At 46.2% G+C, this 18,191-nt stretch overlaps 1 protein-coding gene across 2 annotated transcripts in view; it reads left to right on the top strand.

Annotated features, from left to right (window-relative positions):
• LOC115463293 (G-protein coupled receptor 54-like) overlaps nucleotides 1-18,191 on the top strand; it is a 95,162-nt gene that overhangs the window by 23,721 nt on the left and 53,250 nt on the right. For both annotated transcript variants that reach the window (XM_030193682.1, XM_030193683.1), the window contains exon 3: nucleotides 987-1,122. In XM_030193682.1, coding sequence (XP_030049542.1) covers nucleotides 987-1,122 — 136 coding nt within the window. The remainder of the gene's footprint in view (nucleotides 1-986; nucleotides 1,123-18,191) is intronic.

Here is an 18,191-nt window from a genome sequence, read left to right as displayed (position 1 = left end):
GTGGCCACGCTGGAGGTGAGGATATGGCTGGCCGCCACATGGACCAGTGAGCCAGGCTCTCTAGCTGGAAAGGCATGGCGAGGAGACAAAGCCTTTACTAGGTTGGATTCAAGGCTCAGGAGCTCCCTAGGGATGATATAGTGATGTATTCAATAAAGCTGTGGCCATTTACTCCCAGAAAGAACTTGTATTCTGTTTGGTGATTGTGTGCCTTCTGTGTGGGGTGCTTTATGTATAGGGCAGGGTGTGTGCAGCCTGCCTATGTTAAAAATCACTATAAATGACAAGCAAGCATACTGGCTCCAATTATCTTTCATTGGTCCTAAAAAAACCTCCAATGTATTATATTATGGTGCCAGTACAACCTATTTAATTACAAAAATATTTTTCAAATTTGTAATACATTTTTAAATAAATTATTCAAGACATTGGGGGTTTGAAAGCTGAGTGCAGGCTTTGAGTTTCTGTTTCATTGGTTGCTATTTGAACTAATTTGTATAATCTATTTGAAGATTTGCTGCTTTTTGAAATGTTTTGAATAATTTAAAAATTTACAAAAAAGTTCAAAAATATATATTGAAAGTAGGTTGTATTGAGCACCATAAGGTAATACATTGGAGGTTTTGTAGGATCAATGAAAGGTAATTGGAGTACAAAAAACCCCACAGACAACTAAGTATATGAAGTGTCTGTGTTGGTTTCTGAGATACTTTTTCTCCAGTTAATATTGGGTGTTCAGTATGCTTGCTTGTCATTTATAGAGATTTGTATTTTGATTGAGATTGATGGCCTTTTTGATCTCTGGTCTCAATGAGATCTGTGTTAAAATAGCAAAAGTTAGTGGTAAAATAACTCGCCTTAATGGTAGCCAATGTTAATATCTTCCCCGCCTAAATGCTGATTTACACATTTCCAAATTGTGAACAGAGTTTCTAAAATAACCACATAACTGTATAGAAATATTTTTTATCTTTTTTTTTCTACAGGTCACTGCTCAGGCAACTTGCATTACCCTTACTGCAATGAGTGTTGATCGGTGTTATACTACAGTGTATCCCCTACGGTCCCTTCAACATCGCACTTCTCGCGTTGCCATGACAATCAGCTTGTGCATTTGGATAGGTAAAACATATCTCTGTATACCTATGATTTTGGTTCAGTATTACATCTTTTTATTTTATGTTTTTTTTATTTATAAGTTTTACATCTTTAAACCAAGAATTTACACTTGTGCAGAAAAGTGTTATTCTCATAAAAATTCAGGAAACAGAACATTGTAAACAATATGAGAACATTGTATACAATATAAACACTCATGTCCACATTAATGAGATCCAAGATTAATGAAAAATGAGGATATATAAAGAAAGATTTTTAAGGTAATATTATACCTAAGAATTAAGGCTGGCAATTATCTAAACGAGCTTGTTTATTCTCCTAGTGATCTTTTAGTTGTTATAAAAGCTGATAAATGAGAGGGCTCTGTTAATACATATTTAACTGTGTTATATCTGATAATACATTTACAAGGATATCTTAGGAAGAAAGTTCCCCCTAATTGTAGAACTCCAGGCTTTAATATCAAAAACTGTTTAAGCCTTCGTTGGGTTTCCCTTGAAACATCAGGAAACAGTTGAATTTTTAAGCCTAAAAATAACTTCTCTCTGTTTTTAAAGAACATGCGAAATAACCATTGTTTATCGGGTGATAATGCCACTGTTGCTACCAAAGTAGCTGCAGTGGCTAAGTCTGAGTCCAAGGTGTCCAATAAAGCAGAAACATCTAAGGAATTTTGCTGTTGTTGGTCTAATGCTTTCTTCAGTAAATAATAAGCTCACCAAATAATGGCCTCACCAAAGTGACCATTGGAAAGTTAATAAATTGAAGATTATTATTCCTTAAGTAATTTTCAAAAATTTCAGATTTATTCCTTAAATTAGATAAATCCTTAATCATTGAAGTCTGTATATTTTCTATGTTTAAGATATTCTTTTCGTATTAAATCTTTTTAAGCAATGGAGTTGGAGTAAATTAAAGACCTACATGATTGTTTTTATTATCATCTTTGTAGAGCTACAAAGTATATATGGTGCTTTCCAGAAACAAATAAAAGACAGTCCCTGCTCCTCGAAGTTTACAGTCTCAAGAGAGAAAAGATACAATAAAAGCAAATAGGAGGCTGTCAGATATAGTAAAATGGCTTGCTAAATGTAAATATATACTATCCATGCCTTTGGTCAAAATCTATCAAAATCTCCTCATCATAAGGGTCATGATGTCATAGGATGACCATCGCCTTCCTGGCAACTAATTGACCACCATTCACTGGAATGACATCACCCTCTTAAATGTCAGCTGAATCTGATTAATTACTTTGCCTGGATTACCAGAGAATTGATCGAGGGACAGTGCTGAACATTAGTACTTTTTGAATATTGACCTTGTTTACTTTCCTAACAAATTTGCCCTCACTGTATACATCTCCTTTCAGTTTTGCTCACTTTCCCTAGATATTCCTATCCTTCTACTACTAATTATCATTTCTAAAGCGCCACTAGACGTATGCAACGCTGTACACTTTAACATGAAGAGACAGTCCCTGCTCGACAGAGCTTACAATCTAATTAGGACAGACAAACAGGACAAACAAGAGATAAGGGAATATTAAAGTGAGGATGATAAAATAAGGGTTCTGAACAAGTGAATAAGGGTCAGGAGTTAAAAGCAGCATCAAATAGGTGGGCTTTTAGCTTAGATTTGAAGACGGCCAGAGATGGAGCTTGACGTACCGGCTCAGGAAGTCTATTCCAGGCATATGGTGCAGCAAGATAAAAGGAACGGAGTCTGGAGTTAGCAGTGGAGGAGAAGGGTGCAGATAAGAGAGATTTACCCAGTGAACGGAGTTCCTGGGGGGGGGGAGAGAAATGTAGGGAGAGATGAGAGTGGAGAGGTACTGAGGAGCTGCAGAGTGAATGCACTTATAGGTCAATAAGAGGAGTTTGAACTGTATGCGGAAACGGATAGGAAGCCAGTGAAGTGACTTGAGGAGTGGGCTAATATGAGCATAACGACACTGGCTGACTTTGCCGCTGCAGGCTTTGGAAGTATATTTTTTTGACTGATTTGGATTGTATTTTTCTGTCCCTGAAAAGCTCACAATAAAAAAAAAAACACAAGGAGCTGAAGTAGGGTTTGAACCTGGGTCCCTAGGTGACATTCCTTAATCCCTCCAGTGGATAGTTACTCAATCAGAGCACTTTTCTGTAACCTGGACTTGCCAAGTACCAGGTCTAAATAACATCATCCATCTATCTATCCAGTTAACAACTTCCTGAAGTACTCCCCCACCATCCTGACAAAGCTAGTTTTCCTGAAATCTAGATCCTCACTTTTGAATGACTTATTACTGCCTGCACTCTCATCCTGAACTACACTATCTAATGATCATAGGATATTAGATGATCACCCACTAAGACATCCGAAACACTCTCCCCAACCTTCATCAACCTTCCTCCAATCTCTTTTTTTTTCTACATCATAGAATCTTATGTACTCCTCAAAAAATAAAGGTTGCAGGTCTGTTGAAGGATAACTTATGTTGGTCATGTAATGAACATCAAGGTACTCTTCTTCATTTAATCTTCGAATGCCGTTGTACCGATTTATTTTGGAGCAAAGTATGGCAAGTTATTTCATCCATATTCAACTTTACTGAAATTATTACTCCTAAAAGATTATCTTTGGTTCATTGACATTAGACCATTTTTTAGATGTTCACAAATCTATAGTTTTTGACAAATTGATAGCAATTACCCTTAAAACCACATTGAGCCTGCAAATGGGGGGGGGGGGGGAATGTGGGATACATATGCAACAAATAAATACGTACTATCCAATTGGAAGGATAATTCACAACTTAATATACATTTTTGGTGGAATAGTGTCTTACAAATTCACAGGTTTGTACAGCCCAAACTGGTAATTTTCAGATACATTATCATAAAATTTGGTTAGCTTTACAACTATTTTTGGAGTCAAATCCAACTAACTAGCCACCTGAGCATAATATGTAAGTCCTTTTTTTTGGTTCACTTCTCCTCTTTTTTTCTACCTACTATTCATATTCATATAACTTCTTTTAAAGTGCATATCAATTTCTTCTTTATATTTGTTGAGATTGTGTATTCATTCAATTCAAACGTTTGAACTACTATAACATCATTCAGTTTTTATCCAGGTACATGTCTTATTGTTCTACATTATCGATACATTTATAAGAGCTGTCTGCTATCATATAGTTTCTCTTATGGAATGGAAGTTATAAAACATTGTTATTTTGTATTGTATTTGGATGTTTGTTACCCTTAAAAATCGAATTAAAATTTACTTAAATGAAGAAACACTCTCCCCGTTCATAAACACCAGGGTATCATCACCTCCACCGATACTGTTTCCATGATCAACTGCTGGAAGAACTCTTCCAATAGAGAATCCAGGATCTCCTTACTTGCAGATGATACTGCAGCTGGGTTATTGTTGCATTCTCGAGGGCCTTGGCATTCTGTCAGGTCCTCGAGGCAGGACTGGAGTTTGTGAGCCCTTGGGCCACTGCCGAGGAGCGGCAGCGGCAGGCAAGACCACCTCGGGACTGGAAACACAGAAGAGCAGTACTGGAACTCTGGACTGGAGTAGTACAAGGCAGGCAACTAGAACAGATGAGACAGGAACAGCTTCACCTGCACCTAGCCACTGTTCCTCCGGAGTTGAGCTCCGAAGTGCAGGCGGCCGGCAGAACTTGCAGGATAAGGCAGGAACTGAAGATCCAGAGGACCCACCCTGGGTCTAGGATACACGAGGGCGACAGGGCACAGAACTAGACTCAGACAGTGTGCTGCTGCACAGCCACTAGCAAGACCCAGAAGACAGACCAAGGAACACAAGGCGTACAGAAGCTAGCAGGAGCAAGGACTAGGGCAGCAACACACTAGGCAGAACGGTGATCTGGGAATACCCACAGGGTAAACCCTCTAGCTATGTGGAGACAGGATACAGGAATAATCACCCAGGAAAACACACTAGCCAGACAGATACAGGATTCAGGATATACCCTCAGGATATACAAGCAGGGTAGGCACACAGGCTAGGCAAGGCAGGACTCAGGGTAAAGAGAGCAAACCAGGAATAACAGGCCAAGGGTCTTGGGCAGGCAGCACAGCAAACAGAGTAACCAGGAAGAACAGGCCAAGGGTCTGAAGCCACAGCCATTCCACACACTGACTGGGGAACCCACAAAGGCTGAGGCTTCACATACAGACAGAGAACAAACCCAGACAAAGGCTTCACCCCAACCCAGGGTAAGCCAGGAACAGAGGCTTCACCCCAACACAGGGTAAGCCTGGAGCAGAGGCTTCACCCCAAACACAGGGTAAGCCAGGAACAGAGGCTTCACCCCAAACACAGGGTAAGCCAGGAAGGACCCGCAGTCCACAGACAGACAGTGGCAGTGAAGACCCCCCCACGGAAGGACAACAGAGACACAGAAACAGAAAGAAACTGAGCTGGAACCCAGAGAGAGGCTAAGCAGTAGTGCAGCAGACACTTACTAACCTGACCTGGCCTAAGAGCATAACACTTATGCAAAAGGCCCAGAATGCCAGCACAGCACTTCCTTATAAAGGCTCTCACTGATGAGGTCACCAGCAGCAGGACAGAAGCAGGAAGTACAGTGACCCCAAAGAGAGGTTTGACACACATAGGAAGTGAGCCCACAGGAAAGACAAGCAGGAGCCATCTTGGAAGCTGGCACAGAGCCGGTGGCAGCCATCTTAGATGCTGGCTCCCCAGAGAGGCATAGCACACACAGGTGAGGTCTAGTGAAGCAATCAGCACACAGAGCCTGAGACAAGACTAACACAAAGACAGACAGAAGCCAGCAGAGCTGCTGACTTCCAGAAAGAAGGTAAGGCTGAGGGTGGTCACGGCTACAGATGTGACAGTACCTCCTCCTCAAGACCGCCCTCCCGGTCTCCATGGGGGATTCAGGTGTCCAGGGGTAACTGTGGTGAAACCTCCTGATGGGTTTCAAAACCCAGACATGGATCACTGGACTGGAAGTCCCAAGGAAGTTCAAAACTGGCAGACAGGAGCGGAGCTTGTAAACAGGAGGCTCCTTGGAATCACCACTGGGCAAACTCAGGAACTTGGATGCAGCAAGAGGAACCCTTCTCAGAGGGAACCCAGATGGAACTCAGGAAGCAAACCGGGACTGGGACCCGGACTGGAGTCAAAAAGCAAACCGGGACTGGGACCCGGACGGGCGTCAGGAATCAAACCGGGGCTGGGACCCAGGCTGGCGTCAGGAGCTTGATTGGAACTGGAACTCAGCACGGCCTCAGCATGTTGGATGGAACTGGAACTTGGAACGGACTCCGCATCTTGGCTGGAACCGGAACTCAGAGCAGGCTCAGCATCTTGGCTGGAACTGGAACTTGGAACGGACTCTGCATCTTGACTGGAACCGGAACTCAGAGCAGGCTCAGCATCTTGGCTGGAACTAGAACTTGGAATGGACTCCGCATCTTGGCTGGAACTGGAACTCTGAACAGGAGTTGAACCAGGACTGGGACCCGGACTGCAATCAGAGTCTTGACTGGAACAGGAACTCGATGCACCCTCTGCCTCCTGGCAGGAACAGAACTTTAACTGAGGCTTGGCAGCAAACACCCTTTGGACAGGAATCTGAGGCTCGATCTGAAGCGCCACTCGAACTGGCCTTAGGAGCTTGATTGGAGGTGCCCTCTGGACTGGAAGCGGAGGCTCCACCTGAACCACCCTTCGGACTGGCACCGGAGGCTTGGTTAGAAGCCCCCCTCGAACTGGACTCAGTGGCTTGACTGGACGGGTCACTTGGACAAGAACCGGAGGCTCGACCCGGAGTGCCACTTGCATAGGCCTCGGAGACTCCGTCAGAAGCACCCCTCGGACTGGACTCAGGGGTTTCAAAGGACATGCCACTTGAACGAGGACTGGAGGCTCGACCTGGAGCGCCACTTGCATAGGCCTAGGAGACTCCGTCAGAAGCACCCCTCGGACTGGACTCAGGGGTTTCAAAGGGCGTGCCACTTGAATGAGGACTGGAGGCTCGGCCCGGAGCGCCACTCGAGCAGGAATCAGAGGCTCAATCGAAAGCTTCCCTTGAACTGGATTTGGAGGCTTAAGTGGAAGCGTTACTTGAACTGGAAGCGGGGACTCGGTATGAAGCACCCCCTGGACTGGACTCAGGCGCCAAGGTGGCGGCACTACTTGGACTGGAATCAGAGGCTTGGTCCGACATCTCACTCGGCCTGACCTCCGAGACTGCTGAGGAGCCCTAAGCGGAGAAATCCCACAGCGCCTTCTTTCGGCCTTAGCCTCAGGAGCTGGACTGGAACTGGAACTCTGACCCGGAGCTGGACCGGGACCACTCATCCACCTACTTGCCGCATGGGGCTCAGGAGTATTCCGCAGAGCTGGATCCGAGAGAAGTTGGAAGCGGTAAAGGAAGAGCTTCGTAGAGGGATCCATAGCAGAAACTGGGTCTTCAAAAAACCCTCACCCAGAAACACGCTCTCTCTCCGCTGCTGCCTCAGGAGTATCTTTCAGGGCTGGATCAGACAAAAGTTGTACCCGGTAATCCTGGAGGGTCATTAACGAATCCAAAGAAAAAATCAGGTTGGAACTTGGATCTGACCTGGAATCAGGAGCTACACCGGGGTCGGAACCCGGATTGTCCATAGGGAACGAAGTCATGGGCAGGCAACCCACCTGGACCGATGATCTTGCCGGACTCATGGCCTTTGCATTCTGTTGCGTTCTCGAGGGCCTTGGCATTCTGTCAGGTCCTCGAGGCAGGACTGGAGTTCGTGAGCCCTTGGGCCACTGCCGAGGAGCGGCAGCGGCAGGCAAGACCACCTCGGGACTGGAAACACAGAAGAGCAGTACTACTACTACTACTACTATTTAGCATTTCTATAGCGCTACAAGGCATACGCAGCGCTGCACAAACATAGAAGAAAGACAGTCCCTGCTCAGAGAGCTTACAATCTAATAGACAAAAAATAAATAAAGTAAGCAAATCAAATCAATTAATGTGAACGGGAAGGAAGAGAGGAGGGTAGGTGGAGGCGAGTGGTTACAAGTGGTTACGAGTCAAAAGCAATGTTAAAGAGGTGGGCTTTCAGTCTAGATTTAAAGGTGGCCAAGGATGGGGCAAGACGTAGGGGCTCAGGAAGTTTATTCCAGGCGTAGGGTGCAGCGAGACAGAAGGCGCGAAGTCTGGAGTTGGCAGTAGTGGAGAAGGGAACAGATAAGAAGGATTTATCCATGGAGCGGAGTGCACGGGAAGGGGTGTAGGGAAGGACGAGTGTGGAGAGATACTGGGGAGCAGCAGAGTGAATACATTTATAGGTTAGTAGAAGTTTGAACAGGATGCGAAAACGGATAGGGAGCCAGTGAAGGGTCTTGAGGAGAGGGGTAGTATGAGTAAAGCGACCCTGGCGGAAGATGAGACGGGCAGCAGAGTTTTGAACCGACTGGAGAGGGGAGAGGTGACTAAGTGGGAGGCCAGCAAGAAGCAGATTGCAGTAGTCTAAACGAGAGGTGACAAGGGTGTGGACGAGGGTTTTGGTAGAGTGCTCGGAAAGAAAGGGGCGGATTTTACGGATGTTGTAAAGAAAGAAACGACAGGTCTTGGCGGTCTGCTGGATATGAGCAGAGAAGGAGAGAGAAGAGTCAAAGATGACCCAAAGGTTTCGAGCTGAGGAGACAGGGAGAATGAGAGAGCCATCAACAGAAATAGAAAACGGGGGGAGCGGGGAGGTGGGTTTGGGGGGGGAAATGAGAAGCTCGGTTTTGGTCATATTTAATTTCAGGTTGCGTTGAGACATCCAGGCAGCAATGTCAGACAAGCACGCTGAAACTTTGGTTTGGATGCAAGGTGAGATATCAGGGGTAGAAAGGTAGATTTGGGAGTCATCATCATAGAGATGGTAGGAAAAGCCATGGGATGAGATTAATGAATCAAGGGAAGAAGTGTAGATAGAAAAGAGGAGGGGACCAAGAACAGAGACCTGAGGTACGCCGACAGGCAGAGGGATAGAAGTAGAAGAGGATCCACCAGAGTGAACACTAAAGGTGCGGAGGGAGAGGTAGGAAGAGAACCAGGAAAGGACAGAGCCCTGGAATCCAAGTGAGGACAGGGTATCGAGAAGTATGCTGTGATCGACAGTGTCAAAAGCAGCGGAAAGATCAAGAAGAATGAGGATGGAATATTGACCTCTGGATTTAGCCAGTAATAGGTCATTGGAGACTTTAGTAAGCGCAGTTTCGGTTGAGTGGAGAGGGAGTAGTCTGGACTGGAGTAGTACAAGGCAGGCAACTAGAACAGATGAGACAGGAACAGCTTCACCTGCACCTAGCCACTGTTCCTCCGAAGTTGTGTTCCGAAGTGCAGGCGGCTGGCAGGACTTGCAGGATAAGGCAGGAACTGAAGATCCAGAGGACCCACCCTGGGTCTGGGATACACGAGGGCGACAGGGCACAGAACTAGACTCAGACAGTGTGCTGCTGCACAGCCACTAGCAAGACCCAGAAGACAGACCAAGGAACACAAGGCGTACAGAAGCTAGCAGGAGCAAGGACTAGGGCAGCAACACACTAGGCAGAACAGTGATCCGGGAATACCCACAGGGTAAACCCTCTAGCTAGGTGGAGACAGGATACAGGAATAATCACCCAGGAAAACACACTAGCCAGACAGATACAGGATTCAGGATATACCCTCAGGATATACAAGCAGGGTAGGCACACAGGCTAGGCAAAGCAGGACTCAGGGTAAAGAGAGCAAACCAGGAATAACAGGCCAAGGGTCTTGGGCAGGCAGCACAGCAAACAGAGTAACCAGGAAGAACAGGCCAAGGGTCTGAAGCCACAGCCGTTCCACACACTGACTGGGGAACCCACAAAGGCTGAGGCTTCGCATACAGACAGAGAACAAACCCAGACAAAGGCTTCACCCCAACCCAGGGTATGCCAGGAACAGAGGCTTCACCCCAACACAGGGTAAGCCTGGAGCAGAGGCTTCACCCCAAACACAGGGTAAGCCAGGAACAGAGGCTTCACCCCAAACACAGGGTAAGCCAGGAAGGACCCGCAGTCCACAGACAGACAGTGGCAGGGAAGACCCCCCACGGAAGGACAACAGAGACACAGACACAGAAAGAAACTGGGCTGGAACCCAGAGAGAGGCTAAGCAGTAGTGCAGCAGACACTTATTAACCTGACCTGGCCTAAGAGCATAACACTTATGCAAAAGGCCCAGAATGCCAGCACAGCACTTCCTTATGAAGGCTCTCACTGATGAGGTCACCAGCAGCAGGACAGAAGCAGGAAGTACAGTGACCCCAAAGAGAGGTTTGACACACATAGGAAGTGAGCCCACAGGAAAGACAAGCAGGAGCCATCTTGGAAGCTGGCACAGAGCCGGTGGCAGCCATCTTAGATGCTGGCTCCCCAGAGAGGCATAGTACACACAGGTGAGGTCTAGTGAAGCAATCAGCACACAGAGCCAGAGACAAGACTAACACAAAGACAGACAGACAAGCCAGCAGAGCTGCTGACTCCCAGAAAGAAGGTAAGGCTGAGGGTGGTCACGGCCACAGACGTGACAGATATATTCTAATCAACATCAAGCCGATTGAAGTCACCTGTCAGTAGCACTTCCTTTTCATAGCAGTTTTGTGAACATCTTCAATTAAATCTCTATCTACCACTTGCAAGGGAGATCAGTATAAATAGATGTCCTATTCCCTCTTTCTAGATTAACCCCACGCCCACACCTTGTAAGCCATTCTGTTCTGTGGCTTTCGGTATTATTTTTTATTTCGCACTACTCCATCCCCCATTTTCTTACTCCGTTCTTCCAGAGTAGAAAATAGCCCGGTACAACTATATTCCAGTCATAGTTCTCCGGGTACATCGAAAAAAGGAGTAGGATGATCTGGCTCTTTCAATAACCAATTACCTCTATGCTGTTGTGCATTCAGATCTAAGCAGCTGTGGCTCAGAAAACAGTTACTACTGCCCATTGATCAGGTGCAGACCAGCACATGTTCTGCTCTCAGAACCATGCACCAAAAAAAAAAAAAGACATAATGGTGGCTCTTAAACATCCAGGAGCTCCTTTCTAAGCATGTACATATTGCTAGACACATCATAAGCCCTGGAGTGTGAGAATTAACAGGCAGCATGTAAAGCAGGGATAGCAAGCCTTGCTTTCCACATATCACCTCCTGAGCCACCTCTGTTGAGTCCTTCCACTCTCTTGTGAAACTTTCAGTGTTTCTCTATCTTTTCTTTTAGCTCTACAAGTCCTCACATGTCTATACTAGCTATTCTACTGCGATTGGTACACCACACAATAAAGTGTGCTGTGATCTTTAAAAAGTTGGGGAATATGGGGTAGGAGCTCTTTGCTTCTCAGTGTAAGAATAGTCAAAGGGGTTTAACAAAGTATTCAGAGAAAGGGTGCTATTTGCCTGCCTGTCTATCATTGCAGTCATTTTTGTACTGTTGTTTTGTGTGTATTTAGTGCTCACATCTCTAAGCTGTAAACTGTGAGCCCTGCATCTTAGTTGTAGCTTTGTTACTTTACTTCAGACTGAGTATAGCACATCAGCAGGGCAGGTAAGAGCACAACAGACACAATCCCTGTCAGGGCCGCCGAGAGGGGGGGGGGACAAAATTCCCCGGGCCCGGGACTCCAAGGGCGGCCCGGCGTCCTTATCAGGCCACCGGCGCTGCAGTCCCCGGTCTCACCTGCCTGCCTCCTCGGCTCCGGGACCCCTGCATTCGAAGCGGCAGTCACAGATCACCTCCCTTCGGGCGTTCCCTCCCTGCCCCCCTCTTTGCCCCTGCCCTCGCGGAAACCGGAAGTTACATCAGACGACGGCGGGACACAGGGAGGGAAGGCCAGAAGAGAGGCGATCTGCGACTGCCGCTTTGAATGCAAGGGGCCCGGAGCCTTGGAGGCAGGCAGGTCAGACCGGGGGGAGCAACAGGGGCGACAGCGGCAGGGGGAGCGACGGGGGCGGCGGAGGTGGGGCAGCCTTGCCCCGGGCTCGGCCTAGTCTCTCAGCGGCCCTGATCCCTGTCTGTCTTTTCCAGCATGTGTCTTTAGGAAAGGCACACTGTCTGCATTTAGCATTGGAGTAGCACCCGCATGTGCTGACGCCAAATGCTCTGAGCCAACGAGTGTGTGAAACAAGGAGTTCACCGGCTCTGAGCACAATGAACATGCAAATGCATGCTAAGCAGGTCATTCCATATTTCTCCCCAGTGCTCAGCGGGAAGCGCACCAAACAAGGGTACTTCTCCAACGGCAAACCGTACGCCAGCTTTGCCTTCAGAGTCCTGCTATGGTGTAGCTAGTACCATGCTTGCTGCTGCTGCTCTGCCATTCTCTTGGTTCCAATGAGGTACTCTGACCCCAAAAACAAACAAATAAAAAGAAAAGAAAGCTTTTCCTTGCTCCACTTATGGTGCCTTGCGCTGTTCATGCGATTGTCGGTGAGATCTTTCTACCAGTTCTGGAGCTAACTTGTCCCTCTCAGTAAAGCAAACAGTAAATATGACAGCAGCAATACCACACTATAGCATGAGCTGATTGAGATTATATCATGTTCATCCAGCATTCATACACTCATGTAACTCCCCTAGTCAGCTCTGTCCAGGTGTTACCAACAGTGCTAAAGGTCTGAGGGTCACTGAGTGGCATGGGAGTTTTGTAATTTTTCTCTCTTGATCTGCATAAGGAGATTTGGTTTGACTATCTCTACATAGGTGTCACTATAGGGTGGCAAGTGCCACCCCCAAAATTGCCTTGCCACCGCTTTGCCAAGCCCCAAACCTGCACACTTCTCCTGCAAGTCCAGCATCACCTCCTTACCTCCCTCTGTCCTCCCTTCCTCCCTGCAGGCCCTACAGAGTTGCATTGCTCATAGGCACCGCTAGCAGTGATTAGAACAGGCTCTCTCCAGCCAGCTCCAGGGTCCGACTCCTTCCCTCTGTTGCAGCTTTCTAATGCTGCTTGGGAAGGACATAGCAGAGGGAAAGCCTTGGAGCTGCTGAAGAGAGCCTGTTGTAATTGCTGCCAGCAGAGCCAGCAAAGAGAGAGAGAGAGGACAGAGGGAGGTAAGAAGGTGATTCTGGACCCACAGGGTGGGGGAGAGGGGATAAGCTGCCCTGTATTTATGGAAGGGAAGGGAGAGGAAAGAAGGGGACTTGCTGCACATGAATGAAAGGGAAGGGAGAGGAGAGAAATACAGCACATCGATGGAAGGGGTGGGGGGAATGCTGCACATAGATGGATGGAAGGGGAGAGGGGAATGCTGCACATGGACAGAAGAGAGGGGAGAAATTCTGTACATGGATAGAAGGGGAGATATAAGGAGAACTGCTGGCACAGGGAATGAAGACGGGGAAATGCAGCACATGGATGGAAGGGAAGAGAAGGGAGAGGGGAAATGCTGCACATGGATGGAAGTGAAGGGAAGTTTAACCTCCCCGCAATGTCACCCTCTCAACCCCAACCCCAGAGCTCCTAATCCCTGGTGATCCAGAGGGTCATTGGGAGCAGGAAAACAGGCCCCTTGCTCCTGCCCTACAGCTGGCCTTGAGGTCAAAGCAGCCATTGTGTCAGGCCAGCCACTAGGGGCAGGAGCAAAGGGGCTATGCTCCTGCCCCCAATGACCCTCTGGACCACCAGGGATTAGAAGATAGGAGCGCTGGGGTTGGGGTTGAGAAGGTGACATTGCGGAGGGAGGCTGGTTGGTGGATTGCAGCACTTTAAAAAGTTATGCCGGTGCAAGCTTGATATTCAGTGCCAGCACCCGCAACGCTAACAGGCTTATTTTTGAAAGAGAAGGGTACCCATCTTTCGACATAAATCGCACGATGGGCGTCCTTCTCACAGGGTCGCCCAAATCAGCATAATCGAAAGCTCGAAAGCCGATTTTGGGCGTCCTCAACTGCTTTCTGTTGCGGGGATGACCAAAGTTCACGGGGGCGTGTCGGAGACATAGCGAAGGCGGGACTGGGGCATGCCTAACACATGGGCGTCCTCGACCGATAGTGGAAAAAAGAAGGGCGTCCCTGACGAACACTTGGACGACTTTACCTGGTCCTTTTTTTTCTTACAACCAAGCCAAAAAATGTGGCCTTAGTGACCCGATGACCACCGGAGAGAATCGGACATGACCTCCCCTTACTCCCCCAGTCATCACTAACCCCCTCCCATCCTCAAAAAAAAATTAAAAAAATATTTTTTACAGCCTCTATGCCAGCCTCAAATATCATACCCAGCTCCATCACAGTGGACCTAGGCCCATCCCCCCCTACCTGTTACACTTGTGCTGGTAAATGTTAGCCCTTCAAAACCCACCACAAACCCACTGTACCCACATGAAGGTGCCCCCCTTCACCTCTTAGGGCTATGGTAGTGGTGTACGGTTGTGGGGAGTAGGTTTTGGGGGGCTCAGCACACAAGGTAAGGGAGCTATGCACCTGGGAGCAATTTCTGAAGTCCACTGCAGTGCGCCCTAGGGTGCCCGGTTGGTGTCTTGGCATGTCAGGGGGACCAGTGCACTACGAATGCTGGCTGCTCCCACGACCAAAGGGCTTGGATTTGGTCATTTCTGAGATGCACGTTCTCAGTTTCCAGTATCGCCGAAAATCGGGGACGTCCATCTCTAAGGACAGCCTAAATTTCACGTGTTCTCGACCGTATTATCGAAACGAAAGATGGACGCCCATCTTGTTTCGATAATACGGGTTTTCCAGCCCCTTCGCTGGGGCGTCCTGCGAGGACGTCCTCAGGAAAACCTGGGCGCCCCTTTCGATTTATGCCCCTCCGTGCAGCCTAATTTAGAGCTGCTTAGCAATACAGGTGCTGGAACTGAATTTTGCCGGCCCCCACATAACCCTGGGCTCCTCTCTAATACTGCTTCCAGTACCACCCCTGACCTATCCACTCTTTGTGAGCAGTCAGAGGTAATATTCGGCAGCACTGTCTGGTTTAGTGCCATTGAATATTGGGGGTTAAACGGCCCCAGAGGATGTAAGTGGGCAGGACCCTCTCCTGCCTGCTTAAATCTCTCTGAATGTTGGACCCAAGGCAACTAAGTACTAGAGGGTGAAAGAAAGGGAGCATGGGGGGGGGGGGGTAAAAATCATATATGTGTGGATCTAGTGGCATAGAAGAAAAAAGTGAAAAATGAAACATTACTAAAAAAAAGATTAATGCCAGGCAATTATAGTTAAGGAAGCGAAGAAGGACAAGAAGAGAAAAGAAATAGTATGGCAAACCTAGAAAAGAATTTAGAAGACCAATTCAAAAAGAGGATCAGATTCTGACCAACCCAATTAGAAAAGTGCACAAAAATATGATTTTTATTTAGTACTTTTTAAGGGTTGCTATGTGTCTGCTTTGGGAAATATACATCTTTTCTATTTTTGTATTTAGCAGAGTACAGGAGAAAATGCATTTCTGTTCCTTTTACCAGTATTTTCACTGCTTAAAGAATCTGGCTTTGTTTGGGATCTCCATTTCAGTTTTTGTCTGCGTGTTTTTTTGTGGTCCCCCTATTTTTTATCAGTTGAGGGTTTGTCCATGTTCTGCATGTGCGACTGAGGTGAACAATTCTGCTGGTATGTAGTATCTGTAGGAATGTGTAACAGTCCAGCTTGTTCCAGTTTCCCAGTAGCAGGTATATTGGTGCTCTAGGGCCCAGAGTAATATATATTTTGCACTGTCTTTTCATAGGTGAGCCAGAGCAGTTATGATTAGGTAATTTTTTTTTACTGTATAAGGCTTTGAGAGTCTTTTTGCAGGGTTTCATGTTATTTTACAAAGTTTCTGGCCTGTTTGAAAGCATGCTCTGTGGCAAGGGCTGCCCTTTTGTCATCCAAGATAAAAATGCTCAGGGCTAGTGGTCTCCGCATCCTGTAAAGTCACCGTACAAACAAAACCTTATCTGTTTTAAACAAAGTGCCTGGCAGTGGAAGGAGCATGTGCTGTTCATGATGATATAATCACAATTTGAATATTTTTTTGTATGGCGAATTCTAAGAGGGATGGCTCCATTGCTGGGGAATATGAAGTTTGTAATATAGAACTAGACCCTCAGGGTTATGTAGAAATTCTGTCCAATCCTCTAGAGAATCCAAAGCACTCCCATACAGAAGAATCTGTGTATCAATTATAATGCCAATTTACAAGTGTGTGGAGAGGGGAAAGAGCAGTATGATGTACAAAAATGTCATTGCAACTAGCCCCCCTGTGACCAAATTTCTCTGTCTAGACACCATTGTATCTCTATCTTCTGCTAATAGTCATGGTTAGTTTGGAGTACTGTAATTCATGTTTGGAGGCTAGAAATTTACCAGTGTTAACTGTTAAAGTAGTGACATTGTGAATATTGTGGAAAGTCTAGAGCAGCCTCCAGCTCAGTAGAAAGTGGTCTAGGACACCATAGCACAGACTTTTTTAATCATTTTAATCATTTACATTCACATTTATCACATAAATGTATACAGAAAAACAAGAAAATTATATGATTGTCCACAAAATAGGAGGACCCAAGATTAGGAAGAAAAGAAAAAAGGAAAAAGAAGAAAAACTCAAACTAGTTAATCTTATTTTTAACATACTCTGAGGGAGGAAGGTTAATCAGTAATTGCAGCCGGTTTAGTGTTAACTAAAGGAAGTTGCTGCAGAGGATTCTTCATCCGTTCCTTAAGTTCAATAAACTCTTGTAGTTTCTTAGGATCAAAAAACAAGTAATTATTAGAGTCCAAAAAAATAAAACATTTACAAGGGAATCTTACTAGGAAGGACCCGTCCAGGGCAAGAACTCTTGGCTTAAAAACCAGGAGTTCACGCCTCCTAGCTTGCAACTCCCTTGATATGTCTGGAAATATATTAATCTTTGACCCCAAAAAACTTTCACTCATGTGATGAAAATACATTTTCAATACATTATTCCTATCTAAATCAAAAGCGAAAGTTACTAAAAGAGTAGCTCTATCTGTTATTTCTGAATTTTCCAGAACATCTGTTAAATTCAAGTTCAAATCTCTTTTCTCTGAAGCAGAAGCTTTTTTTTTTTAGGAAATATAAATCGCTTTAGACACCATAGGGTGGCTATCAGCAGGTATAGCCAGAACTTCAGAGAAATATTTCTTCAATAATTCAGTGGCAGATATGAAAGGAGTTTTAGGAAAATTTATCATTCTGAGATTATTCTTCCTTATCTGGTTCTCCAAAAATTCCATTTTCTTAGAACAAATAATATTATCTTTCACTACTAGATTCAGTGATTTTCGAAGAGAATCCATATCTGTCCCCAATGTCTCAAGTTTTGTTTCCTGAACTTCCACTTTATTAGATATATGTTGATATAAATTTTTCAACTCACACGTTTGCTCTTGAGAAAACTTAGACATCTGAAGAAGAGAGTTGTTCACGCTCTGCAGCGCTTCCCATAGTGTTTCCAAAGTTACATTTGTAGGTTTCACCAACTCCAATTTTCCTTCGGAAACCGCTCCTGACCTCGCCGGGGAGAAGAGTAAATTCTCCAATCCCCTAGATGGATTAACATCTGGAGTCAATGCTGCTGTGGGCCTTCCTCGGGTCGCGTGGAAATCCTGTCCCGATTCGGGCGTTTCCACTCTCAACCTCACCACCGAAGCGTTAATGTTTCCGGGTCTTGGAGGGGTTGTACCAGCAGGAGGACTCAAAGTCAATCACTCAACACTGAAGTTCGACGATAAAGATGTGCTGTTTCCCGAAGCAGGAACCGATAACCCCGACGCCGTGATCCCGAATCTTTCCAAGGTAGGCTGAACAGTGGTGGGATTCCCAGCCATGTTCAAGTGGGTAAGAACTACGGCCTTTCCTTTTCTCTTCCCCATTCTAGCTGGGGAGCGCGCCAACTTGTCAGCAAATCTGGTAAAAAACGGGAGCTCAACTAGCGTACGTCTTCCCTCGTCACCATCTTGGATCCTCCCATAGCATAGACTTTATGGAGGCTATTTGCTGAATCCATGAGTTAAATGAATTCTTTGCTTCGGTCTTCACCGAGGAAGATTTGGGAGTG

The sequence above is a fragment of the Microcaecilia unicolor genome, chromosome 2 (genome assembly GCF_901765095.1).
Source record: "Microcaecilia unicolor chromosome 2, aMicUni1.1, whole genome shotgun sequence".
Taxonomy (NCBI): Eukaryota; Metazoa; Chordata; class Amphibia; order Gymnophiona; family Siphonopidae; genus Microcaecilia; species Microcaecilia unicolor.
The sequence above is the reverse complement of the archived record's forward strand: the minus strand, read 5'-3'. Positions and strand labels throughout refer to the sequence as shown.